The following is a 24744-nucleotide window of genomic DNA, read 5'->3' as shown; positions in this document are numbered from 1 at the left end:
CTCGTGACGGCACTGGAAGTACAAAAGTGTTCCGAAATTATTTTGTCGCGACAAACAATAACTCGTCGCATAACTGTCGTGGCATTGGACGTCTACAGACAGTTAACTGACAATGCCAGGAAATTCATCGTATTCTCAAACGCTTTGGGCGAGTCGATCGACATTTCGGAGACGGCACAACTTGCGATTCACGTTCGTGCAGCCGACATCACTTTGTACCTGACGGAAGAACTGTTAGATTCGGTGCCAATGAAAGACACAAGGAGAGGAATCGACTCTCTGAAAACGGTTTAAAAGGCAGTTGAAGCAGGTGACCTGAATTGGAACATGTTGATCTCAGTTACCACCGACAGAGCGCCAGCAATACGAGGGCGTCGTAGCACAAAAAAATACAACGATCAACACACTATTTGTACGGAATGCGTGCATCAAGAGGCACTTTGTGCTAAATTTTCAGGGATGGAGCACATCATGAAACTGGTGATCCGAATAGTAAATTATCTAACGTCACGTGGGTTATTAGATCGTCAATTTCAATACTTTTGATGGAACTGCAGGAACGGTATTGACACACACAGTGGTTACGGTTACTGCAAGCCACACCACAAGTTGGGAAACGGGGCCAAATTTCTAGTAGTTTACTGTCGAGTTGAGATTTTCACAAATGTTTTATTCGTATCTTACATAAGTTAGCAGTACAGCAATAAACAACCTTTTAAAACACGCCGCTAACGGCAATCAAGTAATTTAAGAAATTTATAGCAATACAAGCAGTACGGCAATAAACTACCTTTTAAAACACGCCGCTAACGCCAATAAAAGTAATTTATAGCAATACAACAATTTTTAAAAAATTTAAATAAAATTAGTAAACAGGCTACTAAAGTAAATACAGAACTTTGTTAATGAAGTACGGTGAGGTAGTGAAGCTACCAACACCACCATTAAAAAAAATTAAACAGGTCTCAGCAGACACGCGATTGATGGCAATAAAAGAAATTTACAACATGGAGGAATTTTAAAAAATTTTAAACAAAAGTGTCCTGGAATATCATTAGAACATAACAGATATGACGGACCCGTGTAAGGCGGCCACAAATCACCTACTCAGGGATGCTCAGGCTAGGCAGAATACTGACCAATTTAAATACGCCCGTAAACACAATTTCCACTCTCAGGCTGGTCACTGCACCGACTTTTAGCCAGCGAAAACTTGTTATAAGATGGCTTAACTTACTGACAGAATTAGAGCTAACCTCGTGCAAGGAAACATTACACCACGCAGTCCTGAATGAGCGACCACATGACTAACCAACAAGATGCATGAATTTAGTCATAACTCACGACAGAATAGCAAAACGATTAAACTGCCAAAACTGCACCTCCCATCGGACAGTAACGAGAGGAGGAGGAAAGATCACTGTCTCCAATTACAACGGTGCCAGGGACAAGAAACCCGGTCGCCGGAGGCCACAAGGCAGAAGAGACGCTGGTTACACAAAATTATTACTTAATGATTAAAGCTTCCACGAACTTAACTTTCAATTGTGTTCGAACAGGCGGTACACGACCTCCGATGGCAAGGATCCACACATCCGACATCGCACGCGTCGCCAGCGTACCCAACACGCTACGGTCACGCGACAACACGCTCTGCCACCGGAGTTCACGTCTTGTCTCCAATGTTGACGGGTAGCGACCGCTCCTTCATGTTAGGTGTCTCCTTTTAAACTCCCGTGTTGAAACGGAGGATTTAAAGAATCTTGTTAACGTCCCACTAAGGTGAAATGAACAGCAACTACTCGTGGGGCGATTCTGTATACAACCAACACGCAGGGAGTTCTTCCGGGGCCGACTGGGGCGGCCGAGCGGTTCTAGGCACTACAGTCAGGAACCGCGTGAACGCTACGGTCGCAGGTTCGAGTCCTGCCTCGGGCATGGATGTGTGTGATGTCCTTAGGTAAGTTAGGTTTAAGTAGTTCTAAGTTCTAGGGGACTGATGACCTCAGAAGTTAAGTCCCATAGTGCTCAGAGCCATTTGAACCATTTGAGCTCTTCCGTCAACTCGATCTGCGCGTTGCACACAACCGACTTACATCACGTGGCGACTCGGTACAACCGACCACGCCTGCTTCGCGCTGGACAGCCACAGTGCCCTGCCGTCTCCACCACACTTTCCCTCCGTGCAACTCCCTACTTCCGCGCCACCACACGAGGTTACAACCGGTCAAAGATCTCACTTCCTCCATAGCAGTTTCCCGGAAGCAAAAACTCAGATTTCGATAGCAGAGGGAAAAGACAACCAAGCAACCACTTAATGACAGACAACATATCAAACAAACATGTTAGGGGAAGAAAAGAAAAACCAATGCAATCTAAACACAAGGTGTAGCACGAGTCGATACACGGCTCAGGTATGGAGACGTGGTTTACTACAATGAAGTAAGTTGTTTAACCCGAGGGGCATGCTTGGAACGATTTTTCGAGTTAAGACCTGCTATTGTTCAATTTACGAAAGAAAAGGGAAAACAGGAACCAACATTAGAAGATCCGGAATGAATGGCAGACCTCACCTTTGTAACTGACTTGACTGCTCGCTTGAACACCAATAATCAGAGGCGGCTGCTGTTTAAGAGCACCACAGCACGTGAATACCCTGACTTCCGACATCTTGTGGATTTATTCGTTATTTTTCTTTGAATGCTGTTAAACGTAACTTCGACACTGCACACTGAAAGATACGGCACTCAAATCTGCCGTGCTACTGCTCCTCTAGACTCAGTGAAACTTGGCATCAGGCTTGCGAGCGCACTTTAAGTTGTGCACGTTAAAGGATCTTTTGCGCATTGGCAACTCTGGTGACGTAATTGACTTAAGGGCCAGCCAGATACGTACGGATCTGATAAAAAACGTGCACGGTTCGCGATGTGCACAGCTAGCCCTTGCCACTCAACTATGCGCCAGTGCCACCAGATGGTAGCAAACTGGTGCAGTCTTTTATCCCCGTCCGCTCGGCATAAATCCTCAGATATGCTAATTCATTCAGTATATGCGGCAGTAAAATTAGATCGTACGTCAGTATATGTTAAACTTACAGTAAACCTATTTTGTGGGTTTCTGAATGAGTTATAGTATGTCGCTATGAATGTTACCGTACAGTAATCCATTTGAGGCACTGAGAATCATAAGGGTCTAAAGCACACCACTGTCGAACGTGAGACTTATTTTCCCATCATCTGCCCAGGTTCCCCCACCTGCCCTCGGCTTTGGTGTGTCATAGTTGCTAACATTTTAGTGCAGTGTTCAAGTGAATGTTCAGTGTTGTTCGTCTTTCCAAAGTGTTGCGAACAGAAATCATGCTGTCGCTGGGTGTGAATTTTATGTCTCTTGCGAACAGAAACCAGACTGTCGCCGTGTTTGTTAATTGTCTGCCTATTATTTTACCTGTCTGCTTCATATGTATTTTATTAGCACCATCATCCCTTTGTTCTATGTTTATAGTTGATGTTATGTGATCTAAAGGGTTGTAGAAGTGGTGTAGCCGATGTATTTATATGAGTGATTGCTTTGTGTATTTTGCTAGCTTCTGCTCGTTCTATAAAGAATTTTCTTAAATTGTCTACCTGTCCATAATGTAGGTTTTTTATGTTATTATTATTATTATTATTATTACTGTTATGTTATTATTATTATTATTATTATTACTGTTATTATTATTCTTGGCAGTGGCTGTACTCGTATAAATTTGTTAATAAGCGTAACTGTTATCCAGCAGAGGCTATTAATTTCACTCTCTCAAATTTATCTGTATCTAAAAATTTGTGAACACCTAAATGTACACTCACAAGCCGCAACTACGAGTAACAAGGCGTTGCAAGGCAAGAAGCAATGAATATCAGATTTAATGGGAAAAGTGGATGCATTTAAAATGAGAATTACAGTGTAGAAGGGACAACTTCTGAAAAACAACACCGTCCGATTCCCTAAGCTCTCTGGTGTTGAAGAAAATGCACATTTTAAACAGTTCATTTCGGTGTTGGAAGAAATACACGAAGACTATTCAAACAGTTTTCAGAACACTGCCAACATCGTATCTGTTTTAAGATTTTTTCAAGACCATTTGCCGTATCAGTTGAAAACGCACCTCATTCATTTCCAAACGGAACTAATCGATCTAAAGTGTAACTTTTCCTATTAAAAGACAAATTCTATCACTTTAAAGCTATCCAGGAGTTGTACGTAGGTTCTCCTCGGGAAGAAAAAATGGTTCAGATGGCTCTAAGCACTATGGGACTTAACATCTGAGGTCATCAGTCCCCTAGACTGAGAACTACTTAAACCTAACTAACCTAAGGACATCACAAACATCCATGCCCGAGGCAGGATTCCAACCTGCGACCGTAGCGGTCGCGCGGTTCCAGACTGAAGCGCCTAGAACCGCTGGGCCACACCGGCCGGCTCCTCTGGAAGACTTGGCTCCATGTTTGGACCAACTTATATTTGCGAAAGATTGTTTTCAATAATGAAACTAAACAAGTCACGATTACGTGGCAGCCTCAATGACGACAATCTGATAACCTACCTGCTTCTGTCAGTGTGCCGACACTTTATTATGTCTTCAGTAAAAGTAATTAGATAATGATGAACATTTTGTTTCGTTTTGTGACATATTATGTTGACAACTGTAGCCATGGCACTGTCGGTAGAGAAGTGCTAGGTAATAATTTTTTCCTTTCAATTGTAATTATGATAATTTATTCCATTCCTAACTGTATGCTCCAGAGACTATTTTTCGCCTCTTTTTCTATACATCAACAGAAATGTAAGAATTTTACACGAACAAAGTGGCCCGCACAATATGACTCATATAATGCAGCTGCAAACTCAACCATTTTATTTGTATTTTTAATTGTCTCTTGTAGCAATAGTCAGTAACAGTATAATACAATTCGCCATGCCACATAACTTGAGTTTTTCTAATTTCCTAATAGAGCGTAATATGAAACCAAGCCGCATGCAAGCCAGTCTGTGTTCCTTGCGCAACTGCTCTGCTGTCTAAGCCTCGCGTTTGCAGTTCCCGCTCAGACAGCATAACGTGATGATGGGGGAAACGTGCTCTGGCACACAGAGAGAGAGAGAGAGAGAGAGAGAGAGAGAGAGAGAGAGAGAGACCCGTATGCCAAAGCGCTGCCCGCGTGCTGTGTTTCTGGCCGGCCCTGTTCTATGCCTTTCACCAACTTGGATATTGATGGCCCCAGGCTTGTATTAGATTTACCGTCATACAGGAAGAAAAACACTCAGTGACTGTCTGCTCAGCTCTGTCCCCTGCTTACCAAAAGAACTTGTCACATCGCAGTCGGGTCGTGATACCACGACGAGACAACTGGAGAAGGAAAATATTCATACTAAATGGGAACGGTATTTGCCTACAAAATGGCGGCGACATATTATCAAATCTTTTTTTTTTTTTTTCTATCCTCAGACTGCTAGTCGGTTTTATTCGGCTGGCCACGAATACCTCTCCTCTTAATCTCAGAGTAGCATTGAACACAAGTTTCTCAGTTATTTGTTGAATGTGTTCCAATCTCTCTCTTCCCCTACATACACTGTACAACTCCCTGACGTATCTTGGAAATTATTCTCTGATGTCTTAACACATATCCTATCATATTGTCCCTTCTTCTTGTCGTTTTCCTCCCCAAATCTCCGGAGAACTTCTTCATTCAACAGTCCACCTAATTTCCGACACCCTTCTATAGGACCATATCTCAAATGCTTCGATTCTCTTGTTTTCCGCTTTTCCCATACTCCACGATTTACTTCAATAATTTCTCAGGAATTTCTTCCTCGAGTGCTCATTAAACTGTATGCTGTTTGATGCTAGCAAAACTTATTTTGACCAGGAAAACCCTTCCCCTTTGCTAGTATGCTTTTTATGTCCTCTTTGCTTCGTTCATCATGTTGTACTTTGCTTCTAAGATAGTAGAACTCCTTCACTTCTTCATCTTCGTGGTCCTCAGTTTTGATGTTAAGTTCATCGCTAATCTCATTACTTTTTTTCTAGGGTTTACTTTTAAACCACAGCGTCTGCTCAATACACTCTTCATTCCATTCAACAGGTCCTAGAGTTCTTTCCTACTTTCACTTGGTACAGCGATGCTATCAGCGAAACTCATCATCAATTTCCTTTCACATTGATTTTTAATCCTATTCCTCAATATCTCTTCTATTTATGTCATTGGTTCATCGATGTGTAAATTGACTATGGATCAAAGACTACATCCTTACTTTTATACTGCCCCAAAGTGTGTCGCGGCAGTTTCGCATTTAGCTTCTATTCTTTGGGAGCATTACACAATATCTTATGTCTGCATAAACAGTCAAGTTTTGTTAGTGAATAAATCAAGAGTAAAATCCAACGATACTTCTTTTCAAATACCGCTTATGTGTTATAACAAAATAATCAGAGTTCAACTTTTGCTATGATCTGGATGCTTACAGTAGATCCACCACTCTGATAAAGGTCAATTTTATTAATATTGCGTTTATACTACTAAGTATAAAGAAAGCCTTAAGCAAATATATTCTTATACTCCCAAAATTTACGCTACGTACGCCTCCAAACTGTTTAAATTATGAAATATGATAATAATCTCTAACTGCGAAAATCGCTAAATTTATACTAAATATTTATAATTTTTATTAATTATATGTAGTAAGTGGAATGATTTTCTTTTCTTTATTTACCGTACAGTTGTATAAGAACCGTAAGGTCCGTCTTCCCAAAAGTAATAATTAAGTGCCGGCCGGAGTGACCGAGCGGTTCTAGGCGCTACAGTCTGGAACCGCGCGACCGCTACGGTCGCAGGTTCGAATCCTGCCTCGGGCATGGATGTGTGTGATGTCCTTAGGTTAGTTAAGTTTAAGTAGTTCTAAGTTCTAGGGGACGGATGACCTCAGCAGTTAAGTCCCATAGTGCTCAGAGCCATTTGAACCAGCCAATAATTAAGTACTACAACCGAGTGAGGTGGTGCAGTGGTTAGCAAACTGGACTTGCATTCGGAAGGACAACAGTTCAAACCCGCGTCCGGACATCCTGATTTAGGTCTTCCGTGATGTACTTAAATAGCTTCAGGCAGATGCCGGAATGGTTCCGTCGAAAAGGCGCGGTCGACTTCCTTCCCAATCCTAATCCGATGGGACCGACGACCTCATCCTTTGATCGCCTCCCCAAAATCAACCAACCTAAATGTTACGCGCAATAGAACTTCTCGTAATAAGTACCTTTCCTTTTTTTTCTTAGCGTATCAGTAACTCAGCGATATTGTACTACGCTAGAGATCACTCATGTTCGCCACTCATTATTATTTCTATCAAAATACTGTTTAGTCAGTTTAAATGATATAAAGATAATTATTTCCTACAGCTTTACTCAAAATAATTTCGTTGAATACTCCCTTAAACTGATTTCGATTCTTAAAAATGTTTGTTACTTCAGATCTCAGTCATTTGCATGTATGTTTTGTAATTAATTTCGAGTATTACATTGCAATCGCCGACTTTCTCCAATAGTGTAATAAAAAATAATTTGGTTTTTTAAATCTCGCTTTCATTATCAAGCACAACGTCATAACTACTTCTCCAGTGCTTTTACTTTTTCGAAAGTCAAACCGTTCAACATGTAACAAATTAAAGCTTACACCTAATTATAAATAGTATCAATAAGCGATTCATTTGAAGAAATTAAATGAAAGGGAAATCAAGCTCAGCGCCACATATCCAACACGGAACCTCTGTGTTGCAGACCTCTCCGTGGGCGTCATCAGCGTCTTGACTGACATCGTCTGGAGGATGACCGTCTCGTGGAATGCGGGCAACGCTGCCTGCAAAATCATTCGGTTCCTGCAGGTAAGCACATCCAAAAGTTTCACGCGTGCTTCATTTTGCGGATGCTCTTTCTGCAATGTTTGTTCCATCTGCGCCAAGGATTCCTAGTAACGGCCGGTGCTCATTCACGGTTTGGGGATTATTCTGTTTTTATTCTGTGGCCTGGAAGAGGAAGGAAAGGAGGAGGAGTTGATTAGTGTTTGACGGTCAGTCGACAATGAGGTCATTAGAGACGGAGCACAAGCTCAGACTAGGGAAGGATGGAGAAGGTCTTTCGAAGGAACCACTGCGGCATTTGCCATAAGCGATCAAGGGAAATCACGAAAAACCTAAATCAGGATGGACGGAAAGGGATGGAACCGTCGTCCTCTCCAAATACGAGTCCAGCGGGCTAACGCTGTGCTACACCGCTTGATGCTGTGGCGAGATGCGCATCCCGTAGACATAAGTGTCGATTTTCTTGAGGAAGGTCGTGTATGTAATCTGTTTAAGAAACTCGTTTGACACTACATTTATTATTTGGGAATTTAAGTTAGTCCCCGAAACAAGAGCGAAACAGAAATTACATATTAGCACTTCACTTTTCGGCCGAGTTAATTTTAATGCAAGCCTTTCAAACAGTATTTTCATCATGGCAACGACAATAGCAACCGTTATGAAACTGTCTCGAACGAAAAACAGCCCACAGTTACACTAAATTATGTTTATTTTGAACCTTGACCATGGTTTCTGCTATAATAATAATAGAAGTCATACACACTAATAAATGTATATAATTTTACTTATGTTATTTTATTGCTCTTGACGCAGCCGCTGGGCTAAGACACTTTCCATTTATTAATGTGTATGACTTCTGAAGAAGGCTATATTATTATAGCAGAAACCATGGTCAAGGTTTAAAATAAACATAATTTAGTGCAACTTTGGGCTGTTTTTCATTCGAGACAGATTCAAACAGTGAGTGTTGATGGTCTCCGAGATGGTGTTGTTGACTGTTAGAAAGGCCGGGAGCCCAGAAATACCTTGCTGGGAGGTAGTTGACGGTTAGAACCAGCCAGCCAGTGGCAACCTGACAGACAATGGTAATTTCCTTAGAACTCGCTTGTAAAACTGGCATAGCTTTTTATAGGAAAGGCCGCTTATGGTGGCAATAGGCAATAATACCCGTTTACGTTTTCTTTCCGAGACAGAGTTGTTAAGCAGAACGCCGTACTATCACTCGAGCTCACTTTTGCTGCTCTCCCAGAGTAGTCAACACATTGCGCCTGCAAAGTCCATGAAGGAGTATCTCGTAGTAGACCCATGTTGGCATAAGGCTGCCTGTAAGACCTCATGCACTTATGAGTATTGAGAGCCTTTGAAACTCGAGTACCGTTGGCGGAACTTAAATGACCGACGTGATTCACGGAATCGGAAACGAACTGCAGGCCGCCGTCTGCATAACACGGTGAGATGTGAAGGCTCACACGCTGGGTAACATGTCATCAGTCTGCACTGTTGCTTCTCATTTCTGGTGTATCTCTCTGTCTATCTTTCGTCTCAACACTATAGTGGCTTCCTTGACATCATTTTGTAACTTTTATTTTCAACTTATGCTCGATCACATGTGAAACTTGATACTGATTACTAGTGCTTAATATGTCATATTTTTACTCTTTGTTTGATTATTAGAGGACACACCCAGATTAAACGACACGAACAGTTATTGTCTTCTTCACACATACAGACTATAGGTACGGGCAACTTTCTTATTTCACTGCAGACAACTCGCATTCACCTTTTTCGCTCTAGATGCCAAACTTTGGAAGCATACAACAGCCACTGCGTTTTACCAACTTTCCAACATCCTATGTAAAACGTCTGCTTTCAATAATTCTACATGAAAAGTAATGAGAAGTAGCAGGAACGAGAACAGCGAAAAACTTAACATGAGAATTGGAGACATCAAAATACCCCATGACGGATGGAGCAAGGAGGACACAAAAAGCAAACTAGCACTGGCAAAAGGCCGTTCTTACAGTACCAAACATAGGCTTTAATTTGGGAAATAAATTTCTTATAATGGACGTTGGGAGCACAGCGTTGTATTGTGGTGAAACATGGACTGTTGGAAAAACGGAACAGAAGAGAACAGAAGCGTTTGAGACGTGGTGCTACAGAAGAATGTCCAGAATTAGGCGGGGACTGTAAGGTAAGAAATGAGGAGGTTCTCTGTAGAATAGAAAGGAATCTATGGGAAAAACTGCCAGGAAGAAGGGACGGGTTAACAGGGCATCTGTTATCAGCGATTAAATTCCACGGTACTACAGAGACCTGTAGAGGGTAAAGCTGTAGAGGAAGGCAGAGACTGGAATTCATCCAGCAAATAAATGAGGACACAGGTGGCATTTGCTATTCTGACATGAAAATATTGCTGTAGAAGAGGAATCTCACACCAGTCAGAAGGCTGATGAATCAAAAACAAAAAAGGTACAAGTTACACGTTTTTGGTCAATATTATAGTAAACAGTTATTTAATGCTTTTCCAAAACAGCAATCATGGTAATGTTTTCGTATTAGCAATTCTAAATTTCTCAAACTTTGATCTTTGTAAAGCTTTGACATTATGTCTGGCTGTTGCTCTTCTGTACAACAACATTTCATCTTAGACAATTCTCTCTATTGTTCACTAACGTAGTGGAATTTCACATTTATATATTTGCTTAAAGTCATCAATTTCCTCGTTTTATCATTTTCATAGCATTTTGACTGTCTATATGAAGAACGGTCATCACTTCTGTTCTGGACAGCTCTTGCAGTAGGGTCTTGATGCATTCTACTTCTTTGTACATTCTGCTGTGGAAATGCAGTCTGCTTCAGTTGATGAAATAGCTATAACACTCTGTTTCTTCATTTTCACTGTTACACTGATAAGACTTCCAAAAGTTTGAAATAAGGGCCACAATTTTTGTTTAGTTGTATTTTATCTAATGACTAGTAGAAATACAGGCTCAGCAGTAGCGGAGGTACTGCCATGGAGGAGGAGAGCATACTGCACACAAGCAGAGACACAGACATGGAAGTCATGTTGACAAATAACAAGAAGCACCTCATTCTACATAAAATTTCTCATTGATAAAACCACGACCGAAAAGAAACAGCTCCGAAACGATGAACCAAACTTACAAATCCAAAATCAGTCCCCAACGTCAACGACCAGCCCAATTTCCGCCTCCCCCCCCCCCCCCCTCCAAAAAAAACAAAACCGTACAGCTTTCTTCAACTCCTAACACAGTTTTTGCAATTACCACACGCGCGAGCAAGCGTTCCCAAATGCTGGAAAAATGTAAAGGGTGAAATAGAAGCTTTTTCGACTAAAACCTCCGTAGTGACGAGGGTGGTGCGATATTAAGCTGGTTGTCGAGTGGAAACATACTGGGACTACAAAATAAAATGTACGAGAACACTGACTGATTAACACCAAAAAAAGTAAACCTTTTACAGTTAAATATGACTATTACTGTTAAATATGACTATTAACAGGCTATTCCAGAACGTCAGTTGATACCCTTTAGAAACTTTGCAGATTGCTTAACGGCCAATGATAATTGTCTTTCACTGTGAAGCCAAAATTATTTCAAGATTTAAGTAACTGCAATACAAGTACTCAAAAACGGTTAAAGGTCAGGCCGGCCGCGGTGGTCTCGCGGTTCTAGGCGCGCAGTCCGGAACCGTGCGACTGCTACGGTCGCAGGTTCGAATCCTGCCTCGGGCATGGATATGTGTGTGATGTCCTTAGGTTAGTTAGGTTTAAGTAGTTCTAAGTTCTAGGGGACTGATGACCGCAGCAGTTGAGTCCCATAGTGCTCAGAGCCATTTGAACCATTTGGTTACAGGTCAAGTTCATTCAAACTGCACAAACGGCTCAACGCCCAGTAACAGGCATCCTCCTTGGCAAAGCTACAATAACATAAATCTTAATGTATTAAGCAGTTGTGATAACAGTGAAGATAAAAAATCTTCTGAGTTTTAGATCGCGTCATATTTCTTCTAACGATCAAATTTCGACACATCTGCTAACACCTTCTATCAGAATCTTGTGGGAGTCCACGGTTGACTGAACACTCAGTACAAGTGCGAACGATTGACGAAGAGTTACAGGTCAAGACCAGTTAAATACCTATTCTTTGAGACATCTCAAAAGACTTAAGGCCCAGCGATAAAGACCTACCACAGTGAGGCCAAAATAATATGAAAGAGCCAACAAGCTGCAACAAGAGAATAAACAGACCATTGCAGATCGATACTATCAGTTGAGGAAACCATTAGTTGCACGTAGTAATTACACAAACGGCTTTGGGCCAAATAAAACACTAATAATGATAAAGCCAAAACCACATCTTAAAATATAAAATCTTACATATAAAGGAACTTCAATAGCATTTTCAAGAAAATGTACGTGCTAACTGTGTTAACTACCCGCGTCATGTAACAAACTTCACAGTTGGTGAATGTATTTTAGGATTTGCCTGGAATTTGGTTAATACAGAGGACGCCCGCTATTAACGGACAGTGATATCTTTTTTAATCTTATGGGACTTAACTGCTAAGGTCATCAGTCCCTAAGCTTACACACTACTTAACCTAAATTATCCTAAGGACAAACACACACCCATGCCCGAGGGAGACTCGAACCTCCACCGGGACCAGCCGCACAGTCCATGACTGCAGCGCCTTAGACCGCTCGGCTACGAGCAGTGATCTTTGAGGCACAAAAGCCAAGCAAAACCGTAGGCAGAACTACTACAAAGGTCTGCTCTAGACATTGTTGCTTAAATTTACTGAATGGAGGAGGAGGTGTATTTGAAAGAATCCATTTACATCAAACCACAAACCATTTAAATAACTGGGAAAGGCGAGGCAAACGCTTAACCTCAGGGGTAACAGATAAGTAAATAATGTCAGTAGCCGGTCAAATAGACAGTATGGAGAAGGCCTGTTGGGCTGCACGGTCAGTAAACAAATAACAAAATACCTATAATACAGGCGGCTAGTTCGGCCAACAGAGTGCTCACACATCCTCGGTAAATTTGGACCTCCAACTGCGCGCTGCTTCCAGCAAGACCGCCCTCCCATTTCTAGCCGAGTGTGGTCCTACATACACGTCTGCTTATGCTAGGCGCACCTCCACTGGCCAAACACTCCTGGCCTCCCAGCAACCAGCGAGTGACAAACATAGGGCAGATGCAATCGATAACAGAATCCCTCAGGCATCACATGCACCCAGCACAGTCCTCCCCCCATTGAGCTGGAACATAAGGAGATGGGAGCAGCAAAGTACCAGCATCCTGGTTCCCTGTGATGACCTTCAGCTGGCTGATGTGAACTCTCCACTAAACAGTGGAGAGCTCCTGAATCAAGAAGCTCACTTAGGACGTGACACGGACACCTTGTATGGTCCCACAAACGGTGGCAACATCTTAAAAGTAACGTTCTGTCCCCTCTGGGTAGGCATACGCTGTTGCCACTTTTCGGGGTGCACTCAGCCTCGTGATGCCAACTGAGAAGCTACTCAACTGAATAGTAGCGGCTACGGTCAAAGAAAACTGTCATAACGACCGGGAGAGCGGTGTGCTGACCACACGCCCCTCCAATCCGCATCCTCGGCGGTTTGATGGTCCCGATGGGCCACTTGTGGCCTGAAGACGGAGTGCTTTTTCCCTCGGTGGTAGTGAGGTCGGACCTGTGGCCTTGCTGTTACATCAGGCAGCCTCCCTGCGGAGTGCAAGTGTGATGTTATTTCTCACAGATTCCCAGTTCTCCTTAATGGGCTTAGGATCGTTATCTTAAGGAAGAAGGTAATAGACCCCATGTTGGAAAGAGGTGAATTAACAGGGAGAATCAAGTTTAGATGGAATGATCCCATGAGTCTCATGCATAGCCACATTAAAGACAAAATTAAGCCATCCATTCGACTCATCCCACCTCGTCTGCGACTTCGCGTGTTAGATGTTCAAGATTGACATAAGACTGTGGTTCACACGCTCCATGAAGGAGGGTTGTGAGTAGTAGTAGGTGGTGGTTATAAGACAAACAGTGCTAGTGAAACAGAACTTTTTAAATTCACGACACACAAAATGCGGGACTTTGTCGCAAAATAGAATCTTCTAGGTCCAAAATACAGAAAAACGTAGCTCAGATACTTCATGGTAACACTCGTAGTACCTGCTTTATTCGGCTTTGGCCAAACAAAACGGGAGAAGGCATATACCATCAACAACACACAACTATTACGTTGTTTAATGGAGGGTAGGTGTCCTCGGTAATGGATGAACACTTGGTCGTAGGGTACGGTGTCCTATCAGAACTAAATTTCCCACCCAGATGCTGGGGCTGGTTCTTGCTCTCAAGCATTCCTCACCGTGGCTCACTCGTTTAAAGGCATCGTAATTTAAAGTTGTTCAAGGAAGGCACTACTTAATCCTCATATTGGTCTTGTGCACCCATAGGTGCCCTCCACACAAGGACTGATAAAGTATTTAAATACTGGAGTGATCAGCTCCTGGGGAAGGCAGATCTTATCCTTCCTATCATAGTGGTTACAGAAGCAAAGCAATCCTATGTTAATTCATATTCCTGGCACCTCGTACCCTCCTTCAATCTGTCAATTGGGGATTAGCTTCTTGGCTAACCCTCTGAACAGCCCTAGAATCACCCAAAAGACTGTTCCCGCGCAATACACTTCTTCCTCGGCTTGAGGGATATATCCTGCCTCAGATTCGTGTCGGAACTTTCGGATAAGGGCGTCAGCCACGTAGTTATCCGTACCCCTTATGGGATGAACGTTACAATGGCAGATATCCATACCTTGACTATCTTCCCCGTCTTTCGCGACCTAGCTAGCGTCCATGTTATGGCCTAGTTGTCCGCTTCTAAAGTTATGTTCAAGGTGAAACTTGAATCGTTCTAATCCAAACAACGTGGCTAGTACTTCTAGTTCGTATACTATTTGCCTTCCGCCATTGATAGAGACGTAAATGAATAATAGGTAGACTGCTCTTAGAGGAGATAAAATCCCCATCGAAATCTGATACAGCTAGGTCGCACACACTAGCGAACACCGCCTTCAACGCATCGAAGGATGCCTGCTAAGTATCACTTCACTGACAATACTTATCCTTTCTTCACAGTTGGTTAAGGAGGGCAGCCAGCTGAGCAAATCTGGGTATGAGTTTACCAAAAAAAATTTACCCTCACTATAAACTTAACTATATCCTTTATACACTTGAGCCTGGGGTTCGTGGTCCACCTTCACATCTTCACTAGACACAAGATGACCAGTGAACAGTCTGACATTAGCTGGTTTTATTGTCAGCCCAGGTTCCCCAGAGACAGTGAAGGACATGACTTATATCATCCAGATGCTCAATGAAAGTTTTAGTATAAGTAACTGCATCTTCTATATAGTTATAGACACACTTAAATTTTAAATCGCTCAGCACAGAATCAAGCACGCGTGCCAATATGGCTGCTCCAATAGCCAGCCCAAATGGTATTCTACTATATTCATTTAGGTTCCAAACTGTGCAGAGAGCAGTAAGAAGCTCTGACTCCTCCGTGAAATACACCTGATGGTAAGCCTGTAAAAAAATGATCGAGCTATAGTACGGACTCCTGAATCACCTTTTGATTCAGTATGCTAGGTTTCATAGGTGGCTGACACTGTTCCCCACTGTTACTGGGAGCCAAATAGATCAATGTTGCGTATGGCGAGACCGATGAACGAGTTCTACTATCGGCCAAAAGCTTATCAACAATTTTACTTAATTCTCTCATCTAAGATGGTGACTGCCAGACCAGCCCCCAGTCCGTCAGCTAGATATTACGCTGGATTTTGTCAGTAATCCCCAGCCTCTTGGCGAGCACTTCTGGGTACCACCACAAGACTTCCAACAAGACATGTCCCTGCTCTTTATTAAAGTGGGGTGTATCAAACGGCAACCTTCTCTGCAGAACAGATTCTATTCCGGTGTTGGTGAATGCACAAAAAGTTCTTGACACTGCGTTTAAATTTGAACATAATGGTCTTTTATACATAATTTAATATGCACCTGCTGCGCTCAAGGATATCACACCCCAGGAATACCTCAGTGCCCAAATCTTTAGTAACTGTGAAGTCAGTAAGCCACGAGAGCTGTTGAATTCCAAGATGCAATTGAACCCTGCTCACTACTGGTAACGGCGTCCCATTCACAGTGCAACACATGACGCTAGAATTTTGTATACCATGTACCCTACAAATATATTTATGTACCATTGTCAATCCATCAATGACACACTACTTTCAGAATCTAACAGAGCGCTAACCGGTTCACAACTCATGGTGGCGCACATAAACTGTAAGTCAACCTGTGCAACAGCCTTGACCTCACAGCAATGCTCTATTAATCCATACAGACTTAGCCTGCGTCCAACAGCGTCAGCTCTGCCAATCCCTCTCTCACGGCACTGGGCAGTACCGCACTAAGTGCCTGAGATGGATACATTCAGAATATGCCCTCACATTATTACATTTGTTGTTCACACCGAGCGGCTGATGTTTACTCTCAGGTCCTAGAAATAGAAAGTACAGTACACGCTTCTCATGACTTAAGTGGACATTTTCAGTGCTGGACACCAACCTACGCAACTCAAAGATACTTTGGTCCTTACTAGATAGTAAAATCCATAGCCTGTACTCTGGACGCATCCCTTCCAGAATATTATTCACAGCAGCTGATTCATAAACATCAAGGCACAAAGGAACCATCACACTGTGAACATCATCGATATACCGCACCAAAATGTCATCATGTCCTTGCACCTCATAACAATATCCACTAGCTCGGTCACTGCGACACTGACTAGATAAATTTTCTTCCAACAACCTCCACTGGAATGCACTCTAGGTACCACCCACACTAAGAGTTTCTGAAACAGTTGTAATTAGCTTCCCACAAGCCAAAGGATAGACAACCTGAAACATTACTGAATCGGCAGTGCACGGGAAAATGGCTAGGTCTTGCATGTGCTCAGTTAACCATAATAAATTTACCCCTTGTCTTTTGGTATCAATTGATAAGTAGGTAATCCCTTGCATCATAGACCACGGAGGTTTAATTAAATAATTTCAACCTTCCTACCTGGCTCCGCCCATTTGAACCTGACACTTGTTAATCAACTTGCCTAGGAACAAACCCTAACACCGACCACACGCTGCTACCACTTGAACTGCAATGCATTTAAGAAAGAAAGAGCAAATAATAATTGATGTAATGAAAGTACATCATAACTGCTTTCAGATATGCGAAAACTGTCTAATTTAGACGATGACTCAATTGATGTGAGCTACATTTTCCAGCATTACCTAATGCCTCGCTCCGAAGAATTCAAAAAAAAGCCTGACGTCTCTATCACAAAAAGAAATGAAAACAATGATATGCACATTCTGTTGATAATAATAATCCAAGGGCTACATTTCTGGGTTTTAGTTACACTGAATCGCCAAAAAAACTGGTATAGGCATGCGTATTCAAACATAGAGATATGTAAACAGGTAGAATATGGTAACGCCTATATAAGACAAGTATCTGGCGTAGTTATTAGATTGGTTATTGCTGCTAAAAAGGCAGGTTATCAAGATTAAGTGAGTTTGAACATGGTGTTGTATTTGGCGCGAGCGATGGAACACAGCATCCGAGGTAGCGACGAAGTGGGGATTTTCCCGTGCGACCATTATAGGTGTACCGTGAATATCAGAAATCCGGTAAAACATCAAATGTCTGACATTGCTTCGGCAAGAAAAAAGTCCTGCAAGAACGGGACCAATGACGACTGAAAAGAATCGTTCAACCTTAACAAAAGTGCAATCCTCCCGCAAGATTTCAATGCTGGGCCATCAACAAATATCAGCATGCGAACCATCCAACAAAACATCGCCGATATGCGCTTTCGGAGCCGAAGGCCCACTCCTGTACCATTGATGACTGCACAATACAAAGCTTTACGCTTTGCATGGGCCCGTCAACGCCGACATTGGACTGTTGATGGAAACGTGTTGCCTAGTCGGACGAGTCTCTTTTCATATAGTAACGAGCGGATGAACGTGTACGGGACTATAGACAAGCTCATGACTCCATGGACCCTGCATGTCAGCAGGGGATTGTTCAAGCTGGAGAAGGCTCTGTAATGGTGTGGAGCGTGTCCAGTTGGAATGATATGGGACCCCTGATTCGTCTAGATACCAACCTGACATGTGACAAGTACGTAAGCAAACTGTCTGGTCGCCTGCATTCATTCATGTCCATTGTGCATTCCGACGGACTTCTGCAAATCCAGCAGATCAATATGACACGCCATACGTCCAGAATTGCTGCAGAGTGGCTCCAGGAACACTCTTCGGAGTTTAAGCACTTCCAATGACCACCAAACTCTACAGACACGAACATTACTGAGCATATCTGGGATGCCTTGCAATTTCCTATTCAGAAGAGATATCCACGCCCTCGTACTATTACGGATTTATGGACAGCTCTGCACGATTCACGGTGTCAGTTCCCTCCAGCACTAATTCAGGCGTTATTTGAGTCCATGCCTCCTCGTGTTACGGCAATTCTGCGTGCTCGCGGGAGACCTACACGATATTAGGCAGGTGTAACAGTTTCTTTTGCTCTTCAGTGTATTAGTGACTTGTGACGCTGAGATATGGAGAACATCGGCAGGTATCTTTTTCTTTTCTTTTTTTAGTCGGGTACAGTCCCTTATCTCGTGTTGATCAGTGCACTGCCGAGATCTTGAGATGCGTCACTTAAACTATGTGAGCTGGTAGCATCTCCAGACAATACTTAAAAGTTCGGGCAAACTATACTACTGGCCATTAAAATTGCTACATCAAGGAGAAATGCAGATGATAAACGGGTATTCATTGGACAAACATATTATACTAGAACTGACATGTGATTACGTTTTCACGCAATTAGGGTGCATATATCCTCGGACATCAGTACCCAGAACAACCACCTCTGGCCGTAATAACGGCCTTGATAAGCCTGGGCATTGAGTCAAACAGAGCTTGGATGGCGTGTACAGGTACAGCTGCCACTGCAGCTTCAACACGATACCATAGATCATCAAGAGTAGTGACTGGCGCATTGCGACGAGCCAGTTGCTCGGCCATCATTGACCAGACGTTTTCAATTGGTGAGAGATCTGGAGAATGTGCTGTATCCAGAAAGGCCCGTACAGGACCTGCAACATGCGGTCGTGCATTATCCTGCTGAAATGTAGGGTTTCGCAGGGATCGAATGATGGGTAGAGCCACGGGTCGTAACACATCTGAAATGTAACGTCCACTGTTCAAAGTGTCGTCAATGCGAACAGTAGGTGACCGACCGTGTAACCAATGGCACCCCATACCATCACGCCGGGTGATAAGCCAGTATGGCGATGACGAATACACGCTTCCAACGTGCGTTCACCGCGATGTCGCCAAACACCATCATGATTCTGTAAACAGAACCTGGATTCATCCGAAAAAACGACATTTCGCTATTCGTGCACCCAGGTTCGTCGTTGAGTACACCACCGCAGGCGCTCCTGTCTGTGATGCAGCGTCAAAGGTAACCGCAGCCACGGTCTCCGAGCTGCTAGTCCATGCTGCTGCAAACGTCGTCGAACTGTTCGTGCAGATGGTTGTTGTCTTGCAAACGTCCCCATCGGTTGACTCAGGGATTGAGACGTGGCTGCATGATCCGTTACAGTCATGCGGGTAAGATGCCTGTCATCTGATACTAGGCCGTTGGGATCCAGCACGGCGTTCCATATTACCCTCCTGAACCCACCGATTCCATATTCTGCTAACAGTCATTGGATCGCGACCAACGCGAGCAGCAATGTCGCGATACGATAAACTGCAATCGCGATAGGCTACAATCCGAATTTTATCAAAGTAGGAAATGTGATGGTACGCATTTCTCCTCCTTACAAAAGGCATCGAAATTTCGCGTCTGTGGCACGTCATCTTCGTCGTGTAGCAATTTTAATGGCCAGTAGTGTAGTTTTTCACCTGTGCAGGAGCACACTCGTTGCTCGTTGTTTAGTACGTAGCATGGCACCACAGCCCTTCCTCATTGTTGGTGCAGTGAAAGTTCTCCATAGTCTGCACATGTGATTATCCGCAATTTCATTAAACTTTTGTCAGTAGGAAGTGTGCTTGAGCAGCTTGATGGAACCGCTAGCTCCGGTCGTCCAATGAAAAGAATTAAGGACGCGAGGAAAAACATTGCTATAAGTCGAAGAAAGTGGTAAGGGAATAGTCTTTGTACTGAACGGGTTCGATCTCCGGCCAGTTCTAGGATTTTTATCTGTCACTTAGCGTTTCTTTCACCCGTGGCAATGTTTGTTGATGTGGGAAATTCCGAGTTGCACCGTGATTCGGAATCCGCGTTAAACTGTAGGTATTCCTATAAGTCAGTTCAAAGTACGGAGGGAGGCAACGGCGTACGACCTCCAATAGGACCATCCATACTAAGACACCGCTGAGTTCAAAACAATCTTCGGATTGATGATTGCTTTACTTAGGTACTTAGCAGGTTATGCCGAGTGCAGGAAGACAGTTTGTGAAAATGAAAGAGAATCATAGGTGACGAAGGACATTGTACAAGATAAAAGATTATCGAGTCAGAATTGGGACATTCCATCATGTATTTCCCAGTACTCCCTGCACTAGTTTCTGTAACTCAGGGATATGAGAATGGAATCGGTCACCTTCTTCATTTCCTATCTTTTTACTTTCCATTCTTGCTACCACAGTATCATGAGATTTTTCATTTGCTTACACGTACCCACCTTATCTTAGGTTTTCATTCACCGATCATGACGCTACTTTCGTCATCTTTCATTTCTCTATGGTGGATACTAAAAACGTAACGAAACAAAAGAACTGAATACTCCGGGAACTTTGACAAACAATTCTTTCTTTGTCGTCGTTTTTTGTCTTTAACCCTTAGTGCCGTCTTCGTCACTACACGAGATTACAGCAAGCCACAGCAATCCGAGTAAAAAGAGAATTTTCGTCAAAGAATAAAACGGAGAGCACCTCTTTCGGAATCATGTTGCGCTTTGTTCATTCTGTCGGAATAAGAGAATTTTGTTTCGAAATAACAAAAATTTTATGTGGAAGTCGTGTAAGGTAGGAAATTGGATACGGATACAAAAACTACATGTCTGTGTGAACTCCCAAAATTTACACTCTGTTAGCCTACGACCTTTTATTTCATTTACACTTCAAACATTAAAGTACTACTGCTGAATAATGTACGCCCATTACCGTTGCGAGGTCAAATACAGTAGCTATGCCGATGCCACTCAGCTAACAACAAAATTAATCTCAGTGAAGTCCCCTTACGTAAGATGAGAAAGGAAAAGGGCACATGGAAGAGCGGGCCCACTATAATCACATCATATTGTCTTTGACAGTTCGCATCTATTTACAGGAAACATTACACTAATAAAAGGAATACAATATTAACAACGTCAAAGAATGAGTAACGGCCTTTTTTTATTTTACTAATAATTGGATTAAGCCACTGATCAAAGGCCGCTAGCCACAAGCAAACAGTCGGTATTAAATACAAAACTGTAAGATATTTAGGTATGGCATTTCGTAACTAAAGCAAATGGGCTTGTAATAATGAAAAGAATTACCCTCCCAAAACCTTAAGAACAAATCACTACTTACGGCTCTGAAATTGGTTAAAAAAAGAAATTTAAAGTAATTTCAGTCTTAATCAGCCTAGCATTTGAAGGGAACATCTGCCGCTGCGATTAATAAATCACAAGTACAAACATCAGTCTTCAGAACAGTCTAACAATGAAAGTTACGTGCCAGCAGTTGCGGCAAGATTTTCTTTTACATGCATGAAATGAATGCAATACGGAAGCGATGACAAAATAATTAGAATAATTAGAAAAATGACCACTAGAGAAGTAAGCTCAAAGTTCCCCAATATTAGCACAACAAATACAGGCTGAAATAGTCTGATTTAGAAAATATGAAGGCAAATCATAAAACGGATAATAGTACCCATTTCAGGAGAGGCATAAAATATTCCGCGGAAAACATTAACGTAAGAGTACAGGCTAAACAAACTTAACAAATACGTTGCTAGCGCGAACAGCTCCACTAAGGTAATGTCGGGCAGCCACAAACACTCCCGAAGAACACCATGCCTGTGAGTAAACGCAACAGGTCCCCGCAGCCAAGCACCGCTCCAAACAGCAGACCCCCAACTCGTAAAACTAAGAGCTGTTAACAAACGCCATTCAGATGATACATCAGCTAAGATACAAGTTAAGAAGATGTAATTCGACCACACCATAATAACTTAATGCTATAAAACCTTCAAACATGCCATAATAGTTACTCAAAATTGCACAGAACATACACCGCCTAACAGCATAAAACGGTAAAATGGTGGCTTAATAAACGTCAACCCCAAAACAACTTAACTGATTAGGGTGAAATCAAGTATCTCAGAAAGTTAGCCGGCCGCGGTGCCCGTGCGGTTCTAGGCGCTTCAGTCCGGAACCGCGGGACTGCTACGGTCGCAGGTTCGAATCCTGCCTCGGGCATGGATGTGTGTGATGTCCTTAGCTTAGTTAGGTTTAATTAGTTCTAAGTTCTAGGGGACTGATGACCTAAGATGTTCAGTCCCATAGTGCTCAGAGCCATTTGAACCAGAAAGTTACGTGAAATAGAAAAACGGTGAATAAGTCACCTAAGCTACACAACCAGAGACGTGTTTTCAGCAAGCTGAAATTCCTATGAGAACCAGAAGCTTACTTCTACAAGGTGGTACTTAATTGCTAACATTTACGGGTAAGGCTGTCTTCCATGGCAATTAGATGTGAGAATGATGTATAACCCAATTTGAACAGTAGACTTTAGTTCGACAAATGTTCTTAAAATAATTAAAAGGCTAAATAATAAAACCAAGAAAATATCCCAAGTCTTTGAAAAAAAAACACTTAATAAACCAGATTTACCACAGAGCATATGAACAGTTTAACAGCATTAAATAGAAAAGTTCATTAAACATTAGGGTAAAGACAAATGCCGAGTCGGCTCATAGTAAAATAATACTGATTTGGAAACCACCAGATTTGAGGTCAGACGGAACGTCCCCTTAGAAAAATTATAAATGACTGTGTTGGTAAACTACGTTTTTTGGTTTTCAAACAGCTGAACAAAACTGAACGTACTCAGACAGTTCTCTCTTTACTTATTATGATCATCACTAAACTGACACCCAAAATTTTTTAGGGCAAAGCAATCTGACTATCAAAAATCCCTACAAAAGATTGGCCCTGACTAACAATAAGCAATACCTTTCATGAATCACTTACCTCACAGAAATCTTCGTTACTCGAACTACTGCAATACAGCGAGCGCCAGTACTGCCAGCTAAATCAAAGATTCTAACTACTGAAGACACTAACTACTGATAGACATAGTTAGCAAATGAAACATTTTGATAGAGAGAAGCGATTTCATAAATTCACTGTAGCTCCATTCATTGACATATGGTCACGACACACTACAGATACGTAGAAAAACTCATAAAGTTTTGTTCGGCTGAAGCCGCACTTCAGGTTTCTGCCGCCAGAGCGCCCGAGAGCGCAGTGAGACAAAATGGCGACAGGAGCCGAGAAAGCGTATGTCGTGCTTGAAATGCACTCACATCAGTCAGTCATAACAGTGCAACGACACTTCAGGACGAAGTTCAACAAAGACCCACCAACTGCTAACTCCATTCGGCGATGGTATGCGCAGTTTAAAGCTTCTGGATGCCTCTGTAAGGGGAAATCAACGAGTCGGCCTGCAGTGAGCGAAGAAACGGTTGAACGCGTGCGGGCAAGTTTCACGCGTAGCACGCGGAAGTCGACGAATAAAGCAAGCAGGGAGCTAAACGTACCACAGCCGACGGTTTGGAAAATCTTACGGAAAAGGCTAAAGCAGAAGCCTTACCGTTTACGATTGCTACAAGCCCTGACACCCGATGACAAAGTCAAACGCTTTGAATTTTCGGCGCGGTTGCAACAGCTCATGGAAGAGGATGCGTTCAGTGCGAAACTTGTTTTCAGTGATGAAGCAACATTTTTTCTTAATGGAGAAGTGAACAGACAGAATGTGCGAATCTGGGCGGTAGAGAATCCTCACGCATTCGTGCAGCAAATTCGCAATTCACCAAAAGTTAACGTGTTTTGTGCAATCTCACGGTTTAAAGTTTATGGCCCCTTTTTCTTCTGCGAAAAAAAACGTTACAGGACACGTGTATCTGGACATGCTGGAAAATTGGCTCATGCCACAACTGGAGACCGACAGCGCCGACTTCATCTTTCAACAGGATGGTGCTCCACCGCACTTCCATCATGATGTTCAGCATTTCTTACACAGGAGATTGGAAAACCGATGGATCAGTCGTGGTGGAGATCATGATCAGCAATTCATGTCATGGCCTCCACGCTCTCCCGACTTAACCCCATGCGATTTCTTTCTGTGGGGTTATGTGAAAGATTCAGCGTTTAAACCTCCTCTACCAAGAAACGTGCCAGAACTGCGAGCTCGCATCAACGATGCTTTCGAACTCATTGATGGGGACATGCTGCGCCGAGTGTGGGAGGAACTTGATTATCGGCTTGATGTCTGCCGAATCACTAAAGGGGCACATATCGAACATTTGTGAATGGCTAAAAAAACATTTTGAGTTTTTCTATGTGTGTGCAAAGCATTGTGAAAATATCTCAAATAATAAAGTTATTGTAGAGCTGTGAAATCGC

At 42.7% G+C, this 24744-nt stretch overlaps 1 protein-coding gene across 1 annotated transcript in view; it reads left to right on the top strand.

Moving 5' to 3' along the window:
- Positions 1 to 24744, top strand: part of LOC126419016 (cardioacceleratory peptide receptor-like) — a 329034-nt gene that overhangs the window by 171654 nt on the left and 132636 nt on the right. The window contains exon 2 of the mRNA XM_050086073.1: positions 7805 to 7908. Within this exon, the coding sequence (XP_049942030.1) occupies positions 7805 to 7908 (104 nt within the window). The remainder of the gene's footprint in view (positions 1 to 7804; positions 7909 to 24744) is intronic.

The sequence above is a fragment of the Schistocerca serialis genome, chromosome 9, assembly GCF_023864345.2.
Source record: "Schistocerca serialis cubense isolate TAMUIC-IGC-003099 chromosome 9, iqSchSeri2.2, whole genome shotgun sequence".
NCBI classification, from domain to species: Eukaryota; Metazoa; Arthropoda; class Insecta; order Orthoptera; family Acrididae; genus Schistocerca; species Schistocerca serialis.
This window is presented reverse-complemented; position numbering and strand designations above follow the sequence as displayed.